The 16849-nt window shown below is 44.3% G+C and overlaps 1 protein-coding gene across 1 annotated transcript in view; it reads left to right on the top strand.

Moving 5' to 3' along the window:
• LOC124789239 (proton channel OtopLc-like) overlaps positions 1–16849 on the top strand; it is a 259793-nt gene that overhangs the window by 179513 nt on the left and 63431 nt on the right. The window contains exons 7-8 of the mRNA XM_047256534.1: positions 4233–4393; positions 6643–6808. Of these exons, the coding sequence (XP_047112490.1) occupies positions 4233–4393; positions 6643–6808 (327 nt within the window). The remainder of the gene's footprint in view (positions 1–4232; positions 4394–6642; positions 6809–16849) is intronic.

The raw sequence follows: 16849 nt of genomic DNA, 5'->3' as shown, positions 1-16849 counted from the left end.
TGAGTTTACACTACAAATAATTTGTACTGCACGTTTCTGGGCTCGGAAAACTTTAGTTTCGCTTTATGAATTATTTAAGAAAATAATCCCGTATGACATTATGGTTATAAAAGTAAGCACAGTAGGCTGGCTTATTTATTTTTACATCACTTATGTCTGACAACATTCGCATAGCAAACAGATTTCTTAGGCGGTTCAGCAATTTTGTGGTATGTCCCTGCCAGTTAAATTTATTATCAGGCAGTAATCCCAAGGAAGCCACCTGTCAACTTTTTCTGTCTGCTTGTCATATTTTAGACATATTGTGGAGCGAAACCTTTTACAAGTTCTGTACTGCACTTAGAATGTTTTTTCGAGGTTTGGTGACAGAGAATTGGGTAGGAACCATATATTAGTGTCCATGGAAATTTTATTAGCCGACCATTCTAAGACTATACTTGGTTATTTGATTCACTATTTACTGCAATGTCTGTATCATCTCCAAACGAAACAAACGTAGTATCCGGTAATGTTACTGATGAAAGGTCATTGATACATACACGACACAGTAAGGGCCATGAGATGAGATCTTGGCGGATACGAAATGTTATTGGTTCCCAGTTGGGTGATGCCTGATAGCTCAATGCACGTCTCTTTCCCATTGACACACTTTGTTTCCTATCTGATAGGTAACCCAACATAGGTCATCTGCCCCAGGTGAGGGTGATGTAAGTTGCGCTGCCTATCTTAAGGGGCATGTAACATTTTCCAGGCCAGCTGTACAGGGCTATTACAAATGATTGAAGCGATTTCATAAATTCACTGTAGCTCCATTCATTGACATATGGTCACGACACTCTACAGATACGTAGAAAAACTCATAAAGTTTTGTTCGGCTGAAGCCGCACTTCAGGTTTCTGCCGCCAGAGCGCTCGAGAGCGCAGTGAGACAAAATGGCGACAGGAGCCGAGAAAGCGTATGTCGTGCTTGAAATGCACTCACATCAGTCAGTCATAACAGTGCAACGACACTTCAGGACGAAGTTCAACAAAGATCCACCAACTGCTAACTCCATTCGGCGATGGTATGCGCAGTTTAAAGCTTCTGAATGCTTCTGTAAGGGGAAATCAACGGGTCGGCCTGCAGTGAGCGAAGAAACGGTTGAACGCGTGCGGGCAAGTTTCACGCGTAGCCCACGGAAGTCGACGAATAAAGCAAGCAGGGAGCTAAACGTACCACAGCCGACGGTTTGGAATATCTTACGGAAAAGGCTAAAGCAGAAGTCTTACCGTTTACAATTGCTACAAGCCCTGACACCTGATGACAAAGTCAAACGCTTTGAATTTTCGGCGCGGTTGCAACAGCTCATGGATGAGGATGCGTTCAGTGCGAAACTTGTTTTCAGTGATGAAGCAACATTTTCTCTTAATGGTGAAGTGAACAGACACAATGTGCGAATCTGGGCGGTAGAGAATCCTCACGCATTCGTGCAGCAAATTCGCAATTCACCAAATGTTAACGTGTTTTGTGCAATCTCACGGTTTAAAGTTTACGGCCCCTTTTTCTTCTGCGAAAAAAACGTTACAGGACACGTGCATCTGGACATGCTGGAAAATTGGCTCATGCCACAACTGGGTACCGACAGCGCCGACTTCATCTTTCAACAGGATGGTGCTCCACCGCACTTCCATCACGATGTTCGGCATTTCTTAAACAGGAGATTGGAAAACCGATGGATCGGTCGTGGTGGAGACCATGATCAGCAATTCATGTCATGGCCTCCACGCTCTCCCGACTTAACCCCATGCGATTTATTTCTGTGGGATTATGTGAAAGATTCAGTGTTTAAACCTTCTCTACCAAGAAACGTGCCAGAACTGCGAGCTCGCATCAACGATGCTTTCGAACTCATTGATGGGGACATGCTGCGCCGAGTGTGGGAGGAACTTGATTATCGGCTTGATGTCTGCCGAATCACTAAAGGGGCACATATCGAACATTTGTGAATGCCTAAAAAAACTTTGAGTTTTTGTATGTGTGTGCAAAGCATTGTGAAAATATCTCAAATAATAAAGTTATTGTAGAGCTGTGAAATCGCTTCAATCATTTGTAATAAAGCTGTAATTGGCCTTCCCTGTATGAGTTCGTGAATGACTTGTGTCACTGTTCGAATTGCTCTCACGAGTCCAGCACAGTGTGCCGGGCACCTCACCACTGATAGTAAGTACGAGGGACGTTCAGTAAGTAATGGAACAAGTTTTTATCTGAAATCAGATTGGTTTTATTCTAAATTTCAATACGCCATATAATTCGCCACTCTTTTGGCTACAAAACCCTGTTTTCAACATAATCTCTATTCAATGCGACGATGTTAGACCAACTTATTGGCAGGGCTTGTATGCTCGCATGGTACCACGCTACTGGTCCACGTTGGAGCCAACGTGTTGCTGCGTCAGTAACATGCTCTGCTTCCCGCAGAGCGCATCGTTCTTTCGTTATGATCTTCTGTTAGGCGGCGAGAAACCCCAACTCGTGGATGAGTGTGTCGGCATTACCAAGACACACGTCCATTTGTGCAGCGAGGTGTCTGATTGTGACCCATCGATCACCTCGAATGAGTGCCCGCACTTTCCTGCACTGCAGACGTCACAGCTGTGTCCGGCCTCCCAGCTCGCGTGACACCGGACACGTTTGCGACCTTGTTGCCATGACGACAGATTCTTGCCCAACGACTCACCGTGCTTTTATTCGTTGCCAGCTCTCCGTAGACGCTCTGAAAGCGCTCACGAATATCAGCGAGTCTCCAGTTTTCCGCCAAAAGGAACTGAGTGTCAGCACTCTGCCTGGATCTTCGATCATAGATACTAGTAGACTGGCCTTGCTGTGCAGAAGCTATAGGGCTGGTATGGCTCCAACATAAACCACGTGACTATTGGCAAAACGTAGCGGGATTTAAAATCAGCGGTTTGCCATCCTATGTGTGTATCGTATTTTACCCACATTTCTCAATTGACTGCCAAACGCTTCCAACAAAAATTACTTTTTTATTTTCGAAAAATTATGCCAGAACTACATTTGACCTGGATTTGTTCACAGTATCATTTATAAAATCTAACAAATACATCGAACACCACTCTGGTGGGGAGCGGGACGAAATTACTGTAAACTATCAATTAAAGCAAAATTTGTTAAAATTCTTTTAAACAGTAAGAGTGGACTCGTGTCAAAACTTTAAACATTGGATTCGCCGCGTTTTGAGCTCTAGTCACCTGTAAAAGAAAATGGGATGTGGGAATAATGTCAACTATAGGTGCCAAAATTGTCGGCTTTAGGAGCAGGTCCATTTTAGAGTATCAATTTTAGGTGCACTTCAAAGGTTCAGTTCCCACTATTTTTACAACAGTTTAAACTATCAATATAAAAAAATGATATTTTAGATGAAAGGTGACACTTTGAATTTTCAGAAAATAATTTTGGAGCCTACATTTATTTAATAGTATTAGAAGGTAGAAAAAAGTTCTCATCATGTTTCGACTATAGGTGCTCTTACCTTATTATAATCTCACTTGTATATACAAAAAGGCGCGTATGTGCAGAAGGCTTAAAATTTTTCCGTTTCAGGGCCTGTATCCAAAGCTGCCTTCGGTTTTCATCCTTAGGGAACCTATGAGTAGGAACGAGAAACAGTTACACTTACTTCTGTGACAGAATTATCACAGATACTTTCCAAAATGTAATATGAGTCTGACTTTACAGTCATCACATTCAACACTTTAATTTACGTGATACTTTATTTCAGTTGTAAAAAACATATAAAATTCACTTCAGCAGATTTCAATAAACGCATCTGCGCTATCATAGAAACACACGTGAAATGTAATGCCATTTCCCCCGACAAAACGCTGAGTACAGCCATAAGCGCAACACGAAACAACCATGTTTTGCCAACATTCACGTGACTTCAGCCCAGAGATGTTGGAGCCACGAAAATGACGTCAGGGCCAGTCTATTATATTTATGGTCGAAGGCCCGAATGCACCTGCTACAGACGCCATTTTTAAGGTTATGTCGCGACCTACCGGAACTTCATGAAACTATAGGGGCTGAAGCGGGAATATGCCACAGTGTCCCGCAACAAATTTTGTATTTTTTCGAGCGAAACTGGCCGGGAAAAGTATGTAGCATTACTTGTCGAACCCCTTCGTATTTGGCTGGTGGCCATTGGTGACGTTGTGACGTTTTGGTGTCCGCAGCGTTTGGCATCGGCAGCATGATCTACTCGGGGCTGGAGTTCGGCCAGTACTTCGAGCTGGAGCGCAACACCAAGTGCCATAACGTGCTGCTGGCGCTGACCCCGGCGACGCGGATGGCCTTCATCTTCATCCAGATGTACTTCATATTCCTCAACAACGAGGTGAGTCCACTGACAGCGATGTCTTGTGTAGGCGGCCACCCCAGCCTCAACCGCGCTTCGAGGCGCAGTGCAAACAACACGAGTAAATACAGCAACCAGCCCCTTCTACATCACTTTTTTTGTGCTAAGATGCGTTTCGTACTTTCACCTATCTTCACACATACATTTATGTCTTCCTTAATCCTTTGTTTATGTCGATTGGGTTTCGAAATTTACAGATTCCCTATGCAAGATAACAAATTCTTTGCTAACGTGTTCCCCGAGTTCTACATTTACGTTTTATTTACACATCAGGGTACCTGGTAGCTAAGAGAATTGTGATTTTGCACACAGCGGCTTCAACCTCGAAACGCAGTGCTCAGAAAGACATGGCGTAAATAAAATGCATAAAAAGTGTGTGGCAGCTGCTTTTCTTCAAGTAATTTAATTCAGAGCCACAGAGCTCAACCATTATTATCGACGACGAATCAATTTCACTGTAAATTACCAATTTAGTCTTAACAGACAATTTATAAAGTGCATCTCTTCTCCTCAGAAAGTACTGATTATACATGGATTTTTTCCACTTTCAATGCATCTGTTTCAAGCACGTTACTGAAGAAATTCCGCGTTCTTCTGTGCAGTATATTTCTTTTACATAACCCTGTCACATATTTTAAGTACCGTTGTAGCTAACATGATTAGTGAATATCTGTGAAAAATATATTTTGAATCTTTTAGAAATTTACCTCTAGACATTACATGTTATGTACGCGCTGTGAGTACTCCACTAAGGCAATGTTAGAAACCTTAAAACTAAACACTAAATGAGAAACATTCGACAGACTTGTATGCTGGAAGCCGTGAGTATGTAAACAGACATGTGTATTTCTCTCTTATGAGCACATAATGTTATTCTAACTTGCAACCCACATTTGTATCATTAGGGATTTAATAATGATCGGTATGTCGTGATACTGATATTCAAACCGTTATTTCCGCTTACGAAATGCAGACGTCCGATTTCAATGAAAACGGTTGAGAAAGATGATATAGTGTGTTATAGTTATTTCAACGCTATGAAGGTCACGGAATGAATATTAGTTAACTTATTACACATTTCTACACGTACGACTTATAAGTGGCTATAACCTTGAAATAAAAAAATACCAATATTCATATTGTAATGCAATCACGAGAGAATGATAAAGCTTATCAAGAAAGTAAATTTAGCCAGTAGTGAGTTTCAAGAAGGAAATTGCCGTTTTGAAATCACAGTATCATGTTTATGAATCCGATCATATATGGCTGTAAGACACGTTGCCAGTTTTCGTAGCCATATCGTTCACTACCTATCGATGAATATTACCGAAGGGAATTACGTTTGTAGTAGATTCTTATGAACTACATTTCTTCAGTATTTTCAACATCGCTTTCCTGTTAACTACCCCTACGTCAACATTTACTTCGCACTTCCTCGCCATAGTTATTAATATATCATCTTGCAAATCCAGGAATTGAATGAACAAAAACTTTTTCTTTGATATTTCTCCCTAGTAGACCACATGACGGACAAATTACATTCTTGTGAAAACATCACTCTTTTTCCTCATAAATAGATATTCACCGGCGAAAGACCCATTTTTATAATTTCTTAGGACAAGTGTTCCTACGAAATAAAAAGTACTTGAATCTCATAAACGAGCTGAATTTGGCCACTGATGAGGTTGTCACTTAAGGTGTTTGAAGACACGGCGCAACTTACAAGAAGAAGATTCACACAACTTGTTTATTCAGTGCTACAGGCTCAGAAACAGTAGTGTGTACCAAAGCTGCTGTTTTGTTTTCACGAGAACTGTTTGCGTGAGTTCAATGTCATCTCTTCATTACAACTTGCATATTGTAAACAGTAAAGCCACTACATTAACCATTTGATATACTCGCGAAACTGCCTTTACATTTGTCGATTTAATCCCTTTAAGAGTGACGTGTTGAGTTCTTCACGCTTACAGTTGATGACAACTTTTAGTTATGGCATTTTGAACGCGATTAATGATGTCGCGTACTGCAGGCTGTAAATTAAGCAAATAATACTCTTACCTGACAGCAAAAAGAGTAACTTTTATGTTGGAAACTTAACTGTTGTGTGGTTTACAACCAATCCTTTTCTTATTGATATAATACAACAGTGTAGTTAGAATCTCAGCTCTAGAGATTGTGCGTGGCCTGAGCAGTCTTTTATTTGTCGGCGACAGGACTCGCTGCTGCAGCAGATGAAGGTGTACAAGCACCGCGCCCTCGCCCGCTTCGGCCTGATGCACATGATCGGCACCAACCTCTCCGTCTGGCTCAACGTGCTCATCCAGGAGACCAAGCACGAGATCCTCACCTTCTACAGCCCCGAGAACAAGACGCTCGGCATCCAGCACCGCCTGCGTGAGTATGCACTCTGTTTTTCCACGACCGGATTCCTTGCCAGTGACAAAATGTACCGACTAAATTCAAACGACATAGAACCGATGGATGTATAACAGCCTATAATGTCCCTGCCCCAATTAAGGGGCTCCGGAACGCCCTACACTTGCAATGTTAAAATAACGCTTATAAATTACATCTTTCCTCACAAAGTATTTGAGGTAGGAAGTTGAACTTTTACAGATTATTTATTGGAATATGGGCTACAACTTAACACAGGGATTTTACAAAATTTTAGTTCAGTTATTAAAGATGATTTTTTTTCAATTGTAATGGAAATTCACAACATTTTTTTGCAATTTTTTATTTATATATTCAAAAATATACAGTTTTTTGGAAAAAGGCTGTGTTAAATTATGCAGAAGGTACTGTGTAACATTTACTGAAAGTTTTAAACAAATATGTTTGGAAGATCCTTAGAAAACATGTAATTAGTATGAGAAAATAATAGTTTTGGGAATCGAGCGACAAAGATTGGATTAACTTTTTAGTGCATTCCAGGTCCATAGGATGGATTATCTTCATCCTCTGCAAACTTCTCCTCCAGCTTCCTCTTGTTCCTCTTCCTGTTTACTCTTGCTTGTATTTCTAGACTCTTTACAGCCCTGTCTGCAGCCCGAAGGCGTTCCTTCTCTTAAGCAAGCATCACTGTTCCTAAAGGTGGTCATGTATGAACACTTATCACATTTCAGTTGTATTTCACTAGCAAGTCCTACGTGCTTTATTATGGAGAGTTCCAGACCAACTTCACTACAATGAATACATCTTACACAGTTTGAAAAAATTCCTTTGAGAACCGAAATATCAAATATTTCATTCACATCCGATTCGCCCATAAAACATTCATAGTTTTCACTCATTGAACCAAGATTCTTCTGTGAAGTATTTTCTATCCCACTTTGACTGCTATGGGCAGGTGTACTTGAGAGGTTAGGTTCACTCACTTGGTTATCGTCTTTATTGTTTACAGTAATAACACATACCTTTGGCTTTCCAACATTTCTCCTTTTCTTAAAAGCCTTCAGAGGATTTCTAACAACTTTACTTTTACTCATTATTATACTTCAACAAAACGGAGACTCAAGAAACAGAATTAATTACGAATATTTTCGAGATAACGACAGAGTAAATAAACATGAAACAATCGACAATCACACCAGCGATATATATTGAACCATCACAGGGTAGCCACAACACATACTTAATCTCACATCACTGAAATGTACCTGATGAACACGGACGTTAATAATAACACCATTTGACAGCAGTTTAACAGCGCCACAGTGGGTCACGCCCATGTAGAACACATTTCAAAAAAAATTTAAAAATAGTTGTAGTCTTCGGAATTGAATAAATTATATATCTATTAAAAGGTAATAGTCTGCAGATTCAGAAAACGCAAAAAAGTAAAAATTGAACTTTTCATGATTTTGAGCCTTTCCGGAGCCCCTTAAACATTTTCGCTGATGGCAGTGATCATCATAATCTTCTTCTTCTTCTGCTACTACTACTATCGCTACCAACACCGTTTGCCGGGACTGCCACTGACTGCTTGAAACACAAGCCTCCCCATCTTCTCAAGTCTTCCGGATTCTTTCTTCCTCTCCTTTTAGCCACTTTTCCCTTGGCCTTCCCCTGTATCCTTTCATTCTCATTTAGTGCATCTTCCAATGTATCCTTGTCTCGTTCATTCTCTTTATACACTCATGCCAGTTGAAACTTTTTCCTTTAATCTCGTCTTCGAGGATTCCTTATGTTCTGTCTCCATAACAAGCCGTACATCTATGTTGTACAGTGTGTTAACTGTAAGGCGGCAGAGTTGTGAGGGGAGTGCGGGGAGAGGAGGAAGCAAGCATTGGCTGGCGAGGGGAGAGGAACCGTTGGGGAGGTGGGGGGGGGGGGGGGGGGACGGGACAAGGCACACCTACCAGTTGCAGTGCTGGCACTACAAATTGCGCGTCATGCTTACACGAAAGCAGACGAAAGACTTGGAAGTAAAACTCGCTTTAAATGTTGTTCGTAAACGAAACTGAAATCGTCATGTACATTAAAATCTATTTATATCAAAATGAATGTGTGTATGTTTGTCTACTATGCGCTCACAAACCATTTGGAAATGTGCTGTAATATGAATGAGTTTCGAAACAATACAGTTACCAGTGGTGTTTCGATACAAAGCAATACAGTAGCAAGGAAAAATGAAATATAAGGTAATTAGGATGAAATAGGGGGCTCCTTCAAAGTGATCGTGAACAAAATATCTGAAATGGAAACTCACCTTTTCTTGCCAGGCGTTTGTGGTGATACGCCAGGATGATTCTTGGAAAACTGTTTGAATCTTCCAATGCTACACATGCTTTGTCCTGTGTATGTAGCAGCTCTCACTGAAGATTTGTAAATGGGGTGAAGCAATTTTTTCTGCTCCCTTTCTCTTTCGCAGCATTCAATCACACGCAATATAATTTTGCGAGCATCGCTACGTAATACTGGTTTCCTTCTAACCGTAGGCCTACCGGTAGGGGTTGTTGTCGACTCCCGAGATGGGCCAGCAACTGCCTCTTCACTCATTTTGATAATGTTTAGCACAACTGCACAATAAAAACACGCAGAGCAGTACAGCGCGAAGCAGACGACAATGGCTACCTTGTACAACACAGTCAGCTACGTAATGTTGGCAGCAGTCGAAACTGCGTGCCTACCGAAGCCTCCCGACGTTTACCGACTTCTACCGATTCAGGACTAGGGAGAGGTCTGCCATCTAAAAGTTTACACGCTGTACCTCGCAAGCGACGTCACGATGTGTAGCGTAGACTATCTCTAACCCCACTATCGCTTTCATTCTCTTCCGTTGCATTCATCAAGAACAATCGTCGCTGAAATTTCATATGAGCTCTAATTTCGTCATGGACATGATCATTTCAAGAGAGATGTATGGCAGGATGTAAAATGTATCCCAGATCTTCATCAACCTACGCGGCCGCCACTGAAGCTTTTGCACTTTCTAAACTATCCCGTGACGAAAAGTGCCGCTCTTTGTTAGACTACTTCCTATAATTCTTCTTAGTAAGGTTCCCAAACGGGGAAACAGGACTCAAGAATCGGTCGAACAATTATTTCGTAAGCGACTTCTTTCGTGGATGAATTACATTTTCTATGGATTTTTCCAATGAATCTCAGCCTCGCGTCTGCTATTTCTACTGTTTGTTCCATGTCGTCACTGCACTTTCAGTCGCTCTGTACGCTTCCTTCTAGATATTTTACGGTTTGTTACTGTCCTTAGTGACGTTTTGCCAATGGCGTAATCGAGCAGTACTGGATCTTTTCATTCTTTAAGCGCAATATGTCACATTCACTTATTTTTAACCCCCTACACAAATCATCCATCCTCTGCAGGTTTTTCTGCATTTTCTCACAACCTTGAAACCTTGCTATAGATTTCATCACCGCCTGCAAAAAGCCTCATAAATCTTCTGTCGTTATCCATCAGATTATTAACGAGCATATACATTGCCAGAAGTAAATGCAACTCCCTCAGGGTCTCTGTTCAGATGCGCCAGGGTATAATATGGGTGCATCGAGAGGTGGTAATGGTAGTTGCCACTGTCGTCGGCAATCAGATGGCGCTCAAGAGGCGTCCTGTATGTGCCCCCTCTGTTTTGGATCTTCGGGCAGTGATGTGTTGAGTTTAGAGATCAACAGTGCTTTCTTGGGTGCAACCATCCCTCAAATACACTACTGGCCATTAAAATTGCTACACCACGAAGATGACGTGCTACAGACGCGAAATTTAACCGACAGGAAGAAGATGCTGTGATATGAAAATGATTAGCTTTTCAGAGCATTCACACAAGGTTGGCGCCTGTGGCGACACCTACAACGTGCTGACATAGGAAAGTTTCCAACCGATTTCTCATACACAAACAGCAGTTGACCGGAGTTGAACGCTGTTGTGATACCTCGTGTAAGGAGGAGAAATGCGTACCATCACGTTTCCTACATTGATAAAAGTCGGATTGTAGCCTATCGCGATTGCGGTTCATCGTATCGCGACATGGTTGCTCGCGTTGGTTGAGATCCAATGACTGTTAGCAGAATAGGGAATCGCTGGGTTCAGGAGGTTAATACGGAACGCCGTGCTAGATCCCAACGGCCTCGTATACTAGCAGTCGAGATGACAGGTATCTTATCCGCACGGCTGTAACGGATCGTGCAGCCACGTCTCCATCCCTGAGTCAACACATGGGGATGTTTGCAAGACAACAACCATCAGCACGGACAATTAGACGACGTTTGCAGCAGCATGGACTATCAGCTCGGAGACCATGGCTGCGGTTACTCTTGACGCTGCATCACAGACAGGAGCTCCTGCAGCCAAGACTCGAGTTATGCACTTCTGCAGGCGTCGGACGGTCCACCCTCATCCTGACCTTTACCTCGACGGCCACCTGCTTGAAGTGGTGGACACTTGCGGCTTCTTAGGACTCGTGTTTGATGCCCGGCTCACGTGGGTTCCTCATCTTACTCAGCTGAAGCAAAAATGCTGGCGGCACCTCAACGCCCTCCGCTGCCTTAGCCACACGTCTTGGGGTGCAGGTCGCTGCACGCTGCTGCGATTGTACAGGGCCCTTGTGCAGTCCCGGCTTGATTATGGGAGCCTGGCCTATGGGTCTGCATCACCCTCAGTGTTGAAGTTGTTAGACCCCATACATCACTGTGGGGTTCGGCTTGCAACTGGCGCTTTCCGTTCGAGCCCCGTGGATAGTCTACTGGTGGAGGCCGGGGTTCCCCCGCTGCGGATTCGCCGCCATCGACTGCTCGCCGACTATGCTGTCCACGTGCATTGCTCGCCTGGTCATCCCAATCATCGCCTGCTTTTCCCTGCCGTGGTCCTCCATCTGCCCGAACGGCGACCTAGGTCTGGGCTTTCCGTAGCTGTCCGCGTTCGGTCCCTGCTGTCGGAACTGGGCTCATTCCCTCTTCTGCCTCCCTTCCGGGTCCGTGCACCTACGCCTCCCTGGTGTTTGCCCCGGCCGTCCGTCCGTCTGGACTTGGCACAGGGACCCAAGGACTCGGTTCCGCCTGTGGCCCTCCGTCGCCGTTTTCTTGCGCTCCTCGCCTCATTTCCGGGCTGTGAGCCTGTCTACACTGAAGGTTCCCTGGTTGATGGTCGCACTGCCTACGCTTTTGCTCACGCTGCCCATGTTGAACAGCGCTCCTTGCCGGCTGGCTGCAGTATTTTTACTGCAGAGCTGGTGGCGATATTGCGCGCTCTTGAGCATATGCGTTCCTGCTCAGGTACGTCCATCGTCATCTGCAGTGACTCCCTGAGCAGCCTCCAGGCCATCGACCGCTGCTATCCCTCTTCTCCTCTGGTGTCCTCTATTCGGGGGTCTGTTTCCACCATTACCCGCTCTGGTCGTTCGGTGGCCTTTGTTTGGACGCCAGGTCACATTGGCATCCCGGGGAACGAACGTGTTGACAGGCTGGCCAAAGGGGCGATCGACGCCCCACCTTTGGAGATCGGCCTTACGGCTCGCGATCAGCAGCTGGTGTTGCGCCGTAAGGTGCTTGGGATGTGGTCTGTTGAGTGGCGTAGCATGACAGCCCCGAATAAACTGCGGGCTGTCAAGGAGACGACCGATGTTTGGCGCTCCTCCCTGCGGGCTTCTCGCAGGGACTCTGTTACCCTGTGTCGGCTGCGCATCGGCCATACGTACCTGACGCACGGCCATCTTTTGCGTCAGGAGGATCCCCCCTGTGTCGTTGTGGGTCCCGGCTGACAGTCGCCCACATTTTATTGGAGTGTCCCCGACTGCGCACCCTCCGGCAGTCTTTTAATCTCCTGGGCACTTTGCCTTTGGTTTTAAGCGACAATGCCTCCACGGCTGACAATGTTTTACGTTATATCCGTGGTAGTCCTTTTTATGGTTCTATTTAGGGGGGTCCTGCACCTTTCCCTTTCTGTGTCTTTTGTCCTCGCGTCTCTCAATATTTGTTGCTGTTTTGGTGTGTCGTCGGATGGTTGACTCTTTCCCTTTTTTAGTTCTTGTGGTCAGTCAACCAGTCTCCGGCCATCTTCTTTTCTACTGTTTCTTTCTGTCTGGTGTTCGTCTGTACTCTTCTTTTCTGTAGTGTTCGTTGCCTAATTTGTGTTCTTCAGTGCCCGGGGGGGGGGGGGTCTCCTTCCCCTTGGGGTTTTATCTGCTCCGCGACTTTGTCTCGCCTGTTTTTGGAATGGGGGACTGATGACCTTCGCTGTTTAGTCCCCCTTAAACATCCCAACAACAACAACAACAACAACAACAACAACAGGAGCACCTGCGATGGTGTACTCAATGACGAACCTGGGTGCACGAATGGCAAAACGACATTTTTTCGGATGAATCCAGGTTCTGTTTACAGCATCATGATGGTCGCATCCGTGTTTGGCGACATCGCAGTGGATGCACATTAGAAGCGTGTATTCGTCATCGCTATACTGGCGTATCACCCGGCGTGAGGGTATGGGGTGCAATCAGTTGCACGTCTCGGTCAACTCTTGTTCGCATTGACGGCCCTTTGAACAGTGGACGTTACATTTCAGATGTGTTACGACCCGTGGCTCTACCTTTCATTCGATCCCTGCGAAACACTACATTTCAGCAGGATAATGCACGACCGCACGTTGCAGGTCCTGTACGGGCCTTCCTGGATACAGAAAATGTTCGACTGCTGCCCTGGCCAGCACATTCTCCAGATCTCTCACCATTTGAAAACGTCTGGTCAATAGTGGGCGAGCAACTGGCTCGTCACAATAAGCCAGTGACTACACGCCATCCAAGCTTTGTTTGACTCAATGCCCAGGCGTATCAAGGCCGTTATTACGGCCAGAGGTGGTTGTTCTGGGTACTGATTTCTCAGGATATATGCACCCAAATTGAGTGAAAATGTAATCACATGTCAGTTCTAGTATAATATATTTGTCCAATGAATACCCGTTTATCATCTGCATTGCTTCTTGAAGTAGCAATTTTAATGGCCAGTAGTGTACGAGTACGTGCCACTGTTACAACAACTTGAGAAATATGATCAGGCCTGCGGGATAGTGGATGGATGTATTGACGGACTGCTGCACATGTTAGCTATAACGTATCGGTGATGTGTCTTTGCTGCCAATACTGGTCTGTGGAACATTCCACACACATGTAGACCAGGTTCGAGTCGTCCGCGTTGTATAGACGCTGGTGAAAATCGACTCATGTTGCGAGCATCACTGAACATCATCCAAGGATGAAATCCGGGCACATGTGGCATCTGCAGTGTCATCAGAGACCATGGCGCCTTTGGCGTCGTGAAAGGAGTTGTTTCAGTGATGCGAGTTGGTTCTGTTTGTAAGCGTGTGCTGAACCTGGCACGTGTAAGCCGATACCTGCTGAGCTGGCTGTTCTGGAGTGCATTCTCCCTCGACACACAAAGCCCATCAAAGGCTTCATGGTGTGGGAAGTCATCAGTTACAACTTGTGTTCACATTCGGTGTTCCTGCAATATAACGCAACCAGTGCCCGCTATATTTCACTGGCTGTTAGCACCGTACTATTGCCATTATTTTCGCCAGTAAGCTGGTGCGCATTTTTCAGCAGGACAGTGCACGTCCACAAACGGCTGTTGCGGCGTAACGTGTTCATCGTGGTGTACATCAACTGTTATGACCAGTAAGGTCAGCACATCTCTCGTCAGTTGAACTCTTACGGATGATGATGATGATGATGATGATGATGATGATGATGATGATGATGTTTGGATTGTAGGGCGCTCAACTGCGTGGTTATCAGCGCCCGTACAAAGTGCCAACCTTTTCTCAGCCCAATCTCGCCACTTGCATGAATGATGATGAAATAATGAGGACAACACAAACACCCAGTCATCTCGAGGCAGGTGACAATCCCTGCTCTGCCAGAAATCGAACCCGGGACCCCGCGCTCGGGAAGCGAACACTTGCGGGACATGATGACGTGGGAGCTTACTGCTTCTTCAGAGCCTGCAAGAACCACTGCCGAAGACGCAAGACGCTTGTGACAGTCTATTTGCGTGCGACGATGCACGCCTGTGCAGCTGCCAGAGTGGTGGTGGGGGGCACACTGTGTAGTGGTGCAACTGTATGTGCACCTTTTACTGTGTTGTGTGTGTTTCAGTTGGTCTGAATTTGTTATCGCATTGTCACACACTCCTAGAATGACAAATTACATGTTACCTCACTTGTCAATAAAATGACCTTGTCCTTGATAGTGTTGTATTTTTTTCTTGCAGTGAATATTATATACAGTGGTTGCTCAACAATACTCGCTGGCGTACTTCAGAAATTAACTGTACATCAGTCGATTTCATCCCGTTAAGAATAACGTATTGAGCTCTAACCATTAGAGAGTCCTGTGTCCAGTCACAATTGTGATCCCATACTCGGTAAGTTCGTATTCTGTTCACTAACCGACATTGCAGAACTGTATATAATGCTTTCCGGAAGTCAAGAAATAATTAACCAACCTCAGCGCGTTTGTCTACGACACTCATCTCTCATCCATCTTTCTTCCATCTGTTTGACATTGAAACGTCCGCTTTGAAAAATTGTACAAGACTGTGCTTAAACTGACACACAATATTTTTAGCGCAACGCAATCTGACTTTCAAAAATCCCTACAAAAGAATGGCCCTGACTAACATTAACCTATACCTTTCACAAATCACTTACCTCACCAAAAAATCTTCGTTACTCGAACTACTGCAATACAGCGAGCGCCACTACTGCCAGCTAAATAAAAGATTCAAACTACTGAAGGCACTAACAACTAATAGGCATAGTTAGCAAATGAAAGATTTTAATAGAGAACAAAAAATGTATTTACCTTAACAGTCATAATATATATAGCAGTTCATGACATCCATTCTTACAAATCTACTGTTTCTGATGGGCAGACCTCCAGATTATCCATTCTCAAAAATCCGCCATCTCACTTCCCCACATCCACCACTGCCGGCGGCTCACCTCCAACTGTGCAACGCTACACGCTGTTCATATCCAGCTGCCCAACACTACAATGGCAGACAACAGTGCAAACTAGCCACAGACTGCACACAGCACAGCCAGTGAATTTCATACAGAGCGCTACGTGGCGTTTCCAATATAAAAACTTCAACAGCCTACTTACAACATCTCAAAAACTTCATTTCACTTGCTCGCATTCACTTTTTTCTCTTTCCTTCATAATCCAGATGCCTCAAGAGTACAACAGAATTGGCACGTAATACGTTCAGTAAACCACCCCCTTATTTTTCTGGGGGACCTCTTTACGCTCTAGGTTATTTCTTCCATTTCGCTGTATTATACTACCCAGGTACTTGTGAAACTTCCCGCCGTTTTCAGATGCGCCCCATTCAGTGTCACACGTGTCATCAGTTACTGTTTTTCATATATTACACAACGTCTTTCAGAAATTTATTCGCATTGCTACTATTTACATTGTATACGATGTCTACCTGTTGTTCGGCTTTTTTCGCGTGGCAGATGTATTTCCTTATTTTTAAGTTACTGTCCGCTTCCATTGTGCAAAAAACCTTAAAAGCAGAAAAATATGGCTGCAGGACAATAGAAGATGAGCAACACACTTACAGACATGACAGGCAACACCAATGTTAATAGTAGCAATGCGAATAAACCTGAAACGCGTCCTGCTATGTATGAAAAAATGTAACTGGTGCGGTGTTTTATTATTGAAATCATTGTGCCGGCCGCGGTGGCCATGCGGTTCTAGGCGCTGCAGTCCGGAACCGCGGGACTGCTACGGTCGCAGGTTCGAATCCTGCCTCGGGCATGGATGTGTGTGATGTCCTTAGGTTAGTTAGGTTTAAGTAGTTCTATGTTCTAGGGGACTGATGACCTCAGATGTTAAGTCTCACAGTGTTCAGAGCCATTTTAACCATTTGAAATCATTGTCGTGCTTAAGTACTTGTATTTTTCTGCTACCTGTC

This window comes from Schistocerca piceifrons, chromosome 3 (genome assembly GCF_021461385.2).
Source record: "Schistocerca piceifrons isolate TAMUIC-IGC-003096 chromosome 3, iqSchPice1.1, whole genome shotgun sequence".
Lineage (NCBI taxonomy): Eukaryota > Metazoa > Arthropoda > Insecta > Orthoptera > Acrididae > Schistocerca > Schistocerca piceifrons.
This window is presented reverse-complemented; position numbering and strand designations above follow the sequence as displayed.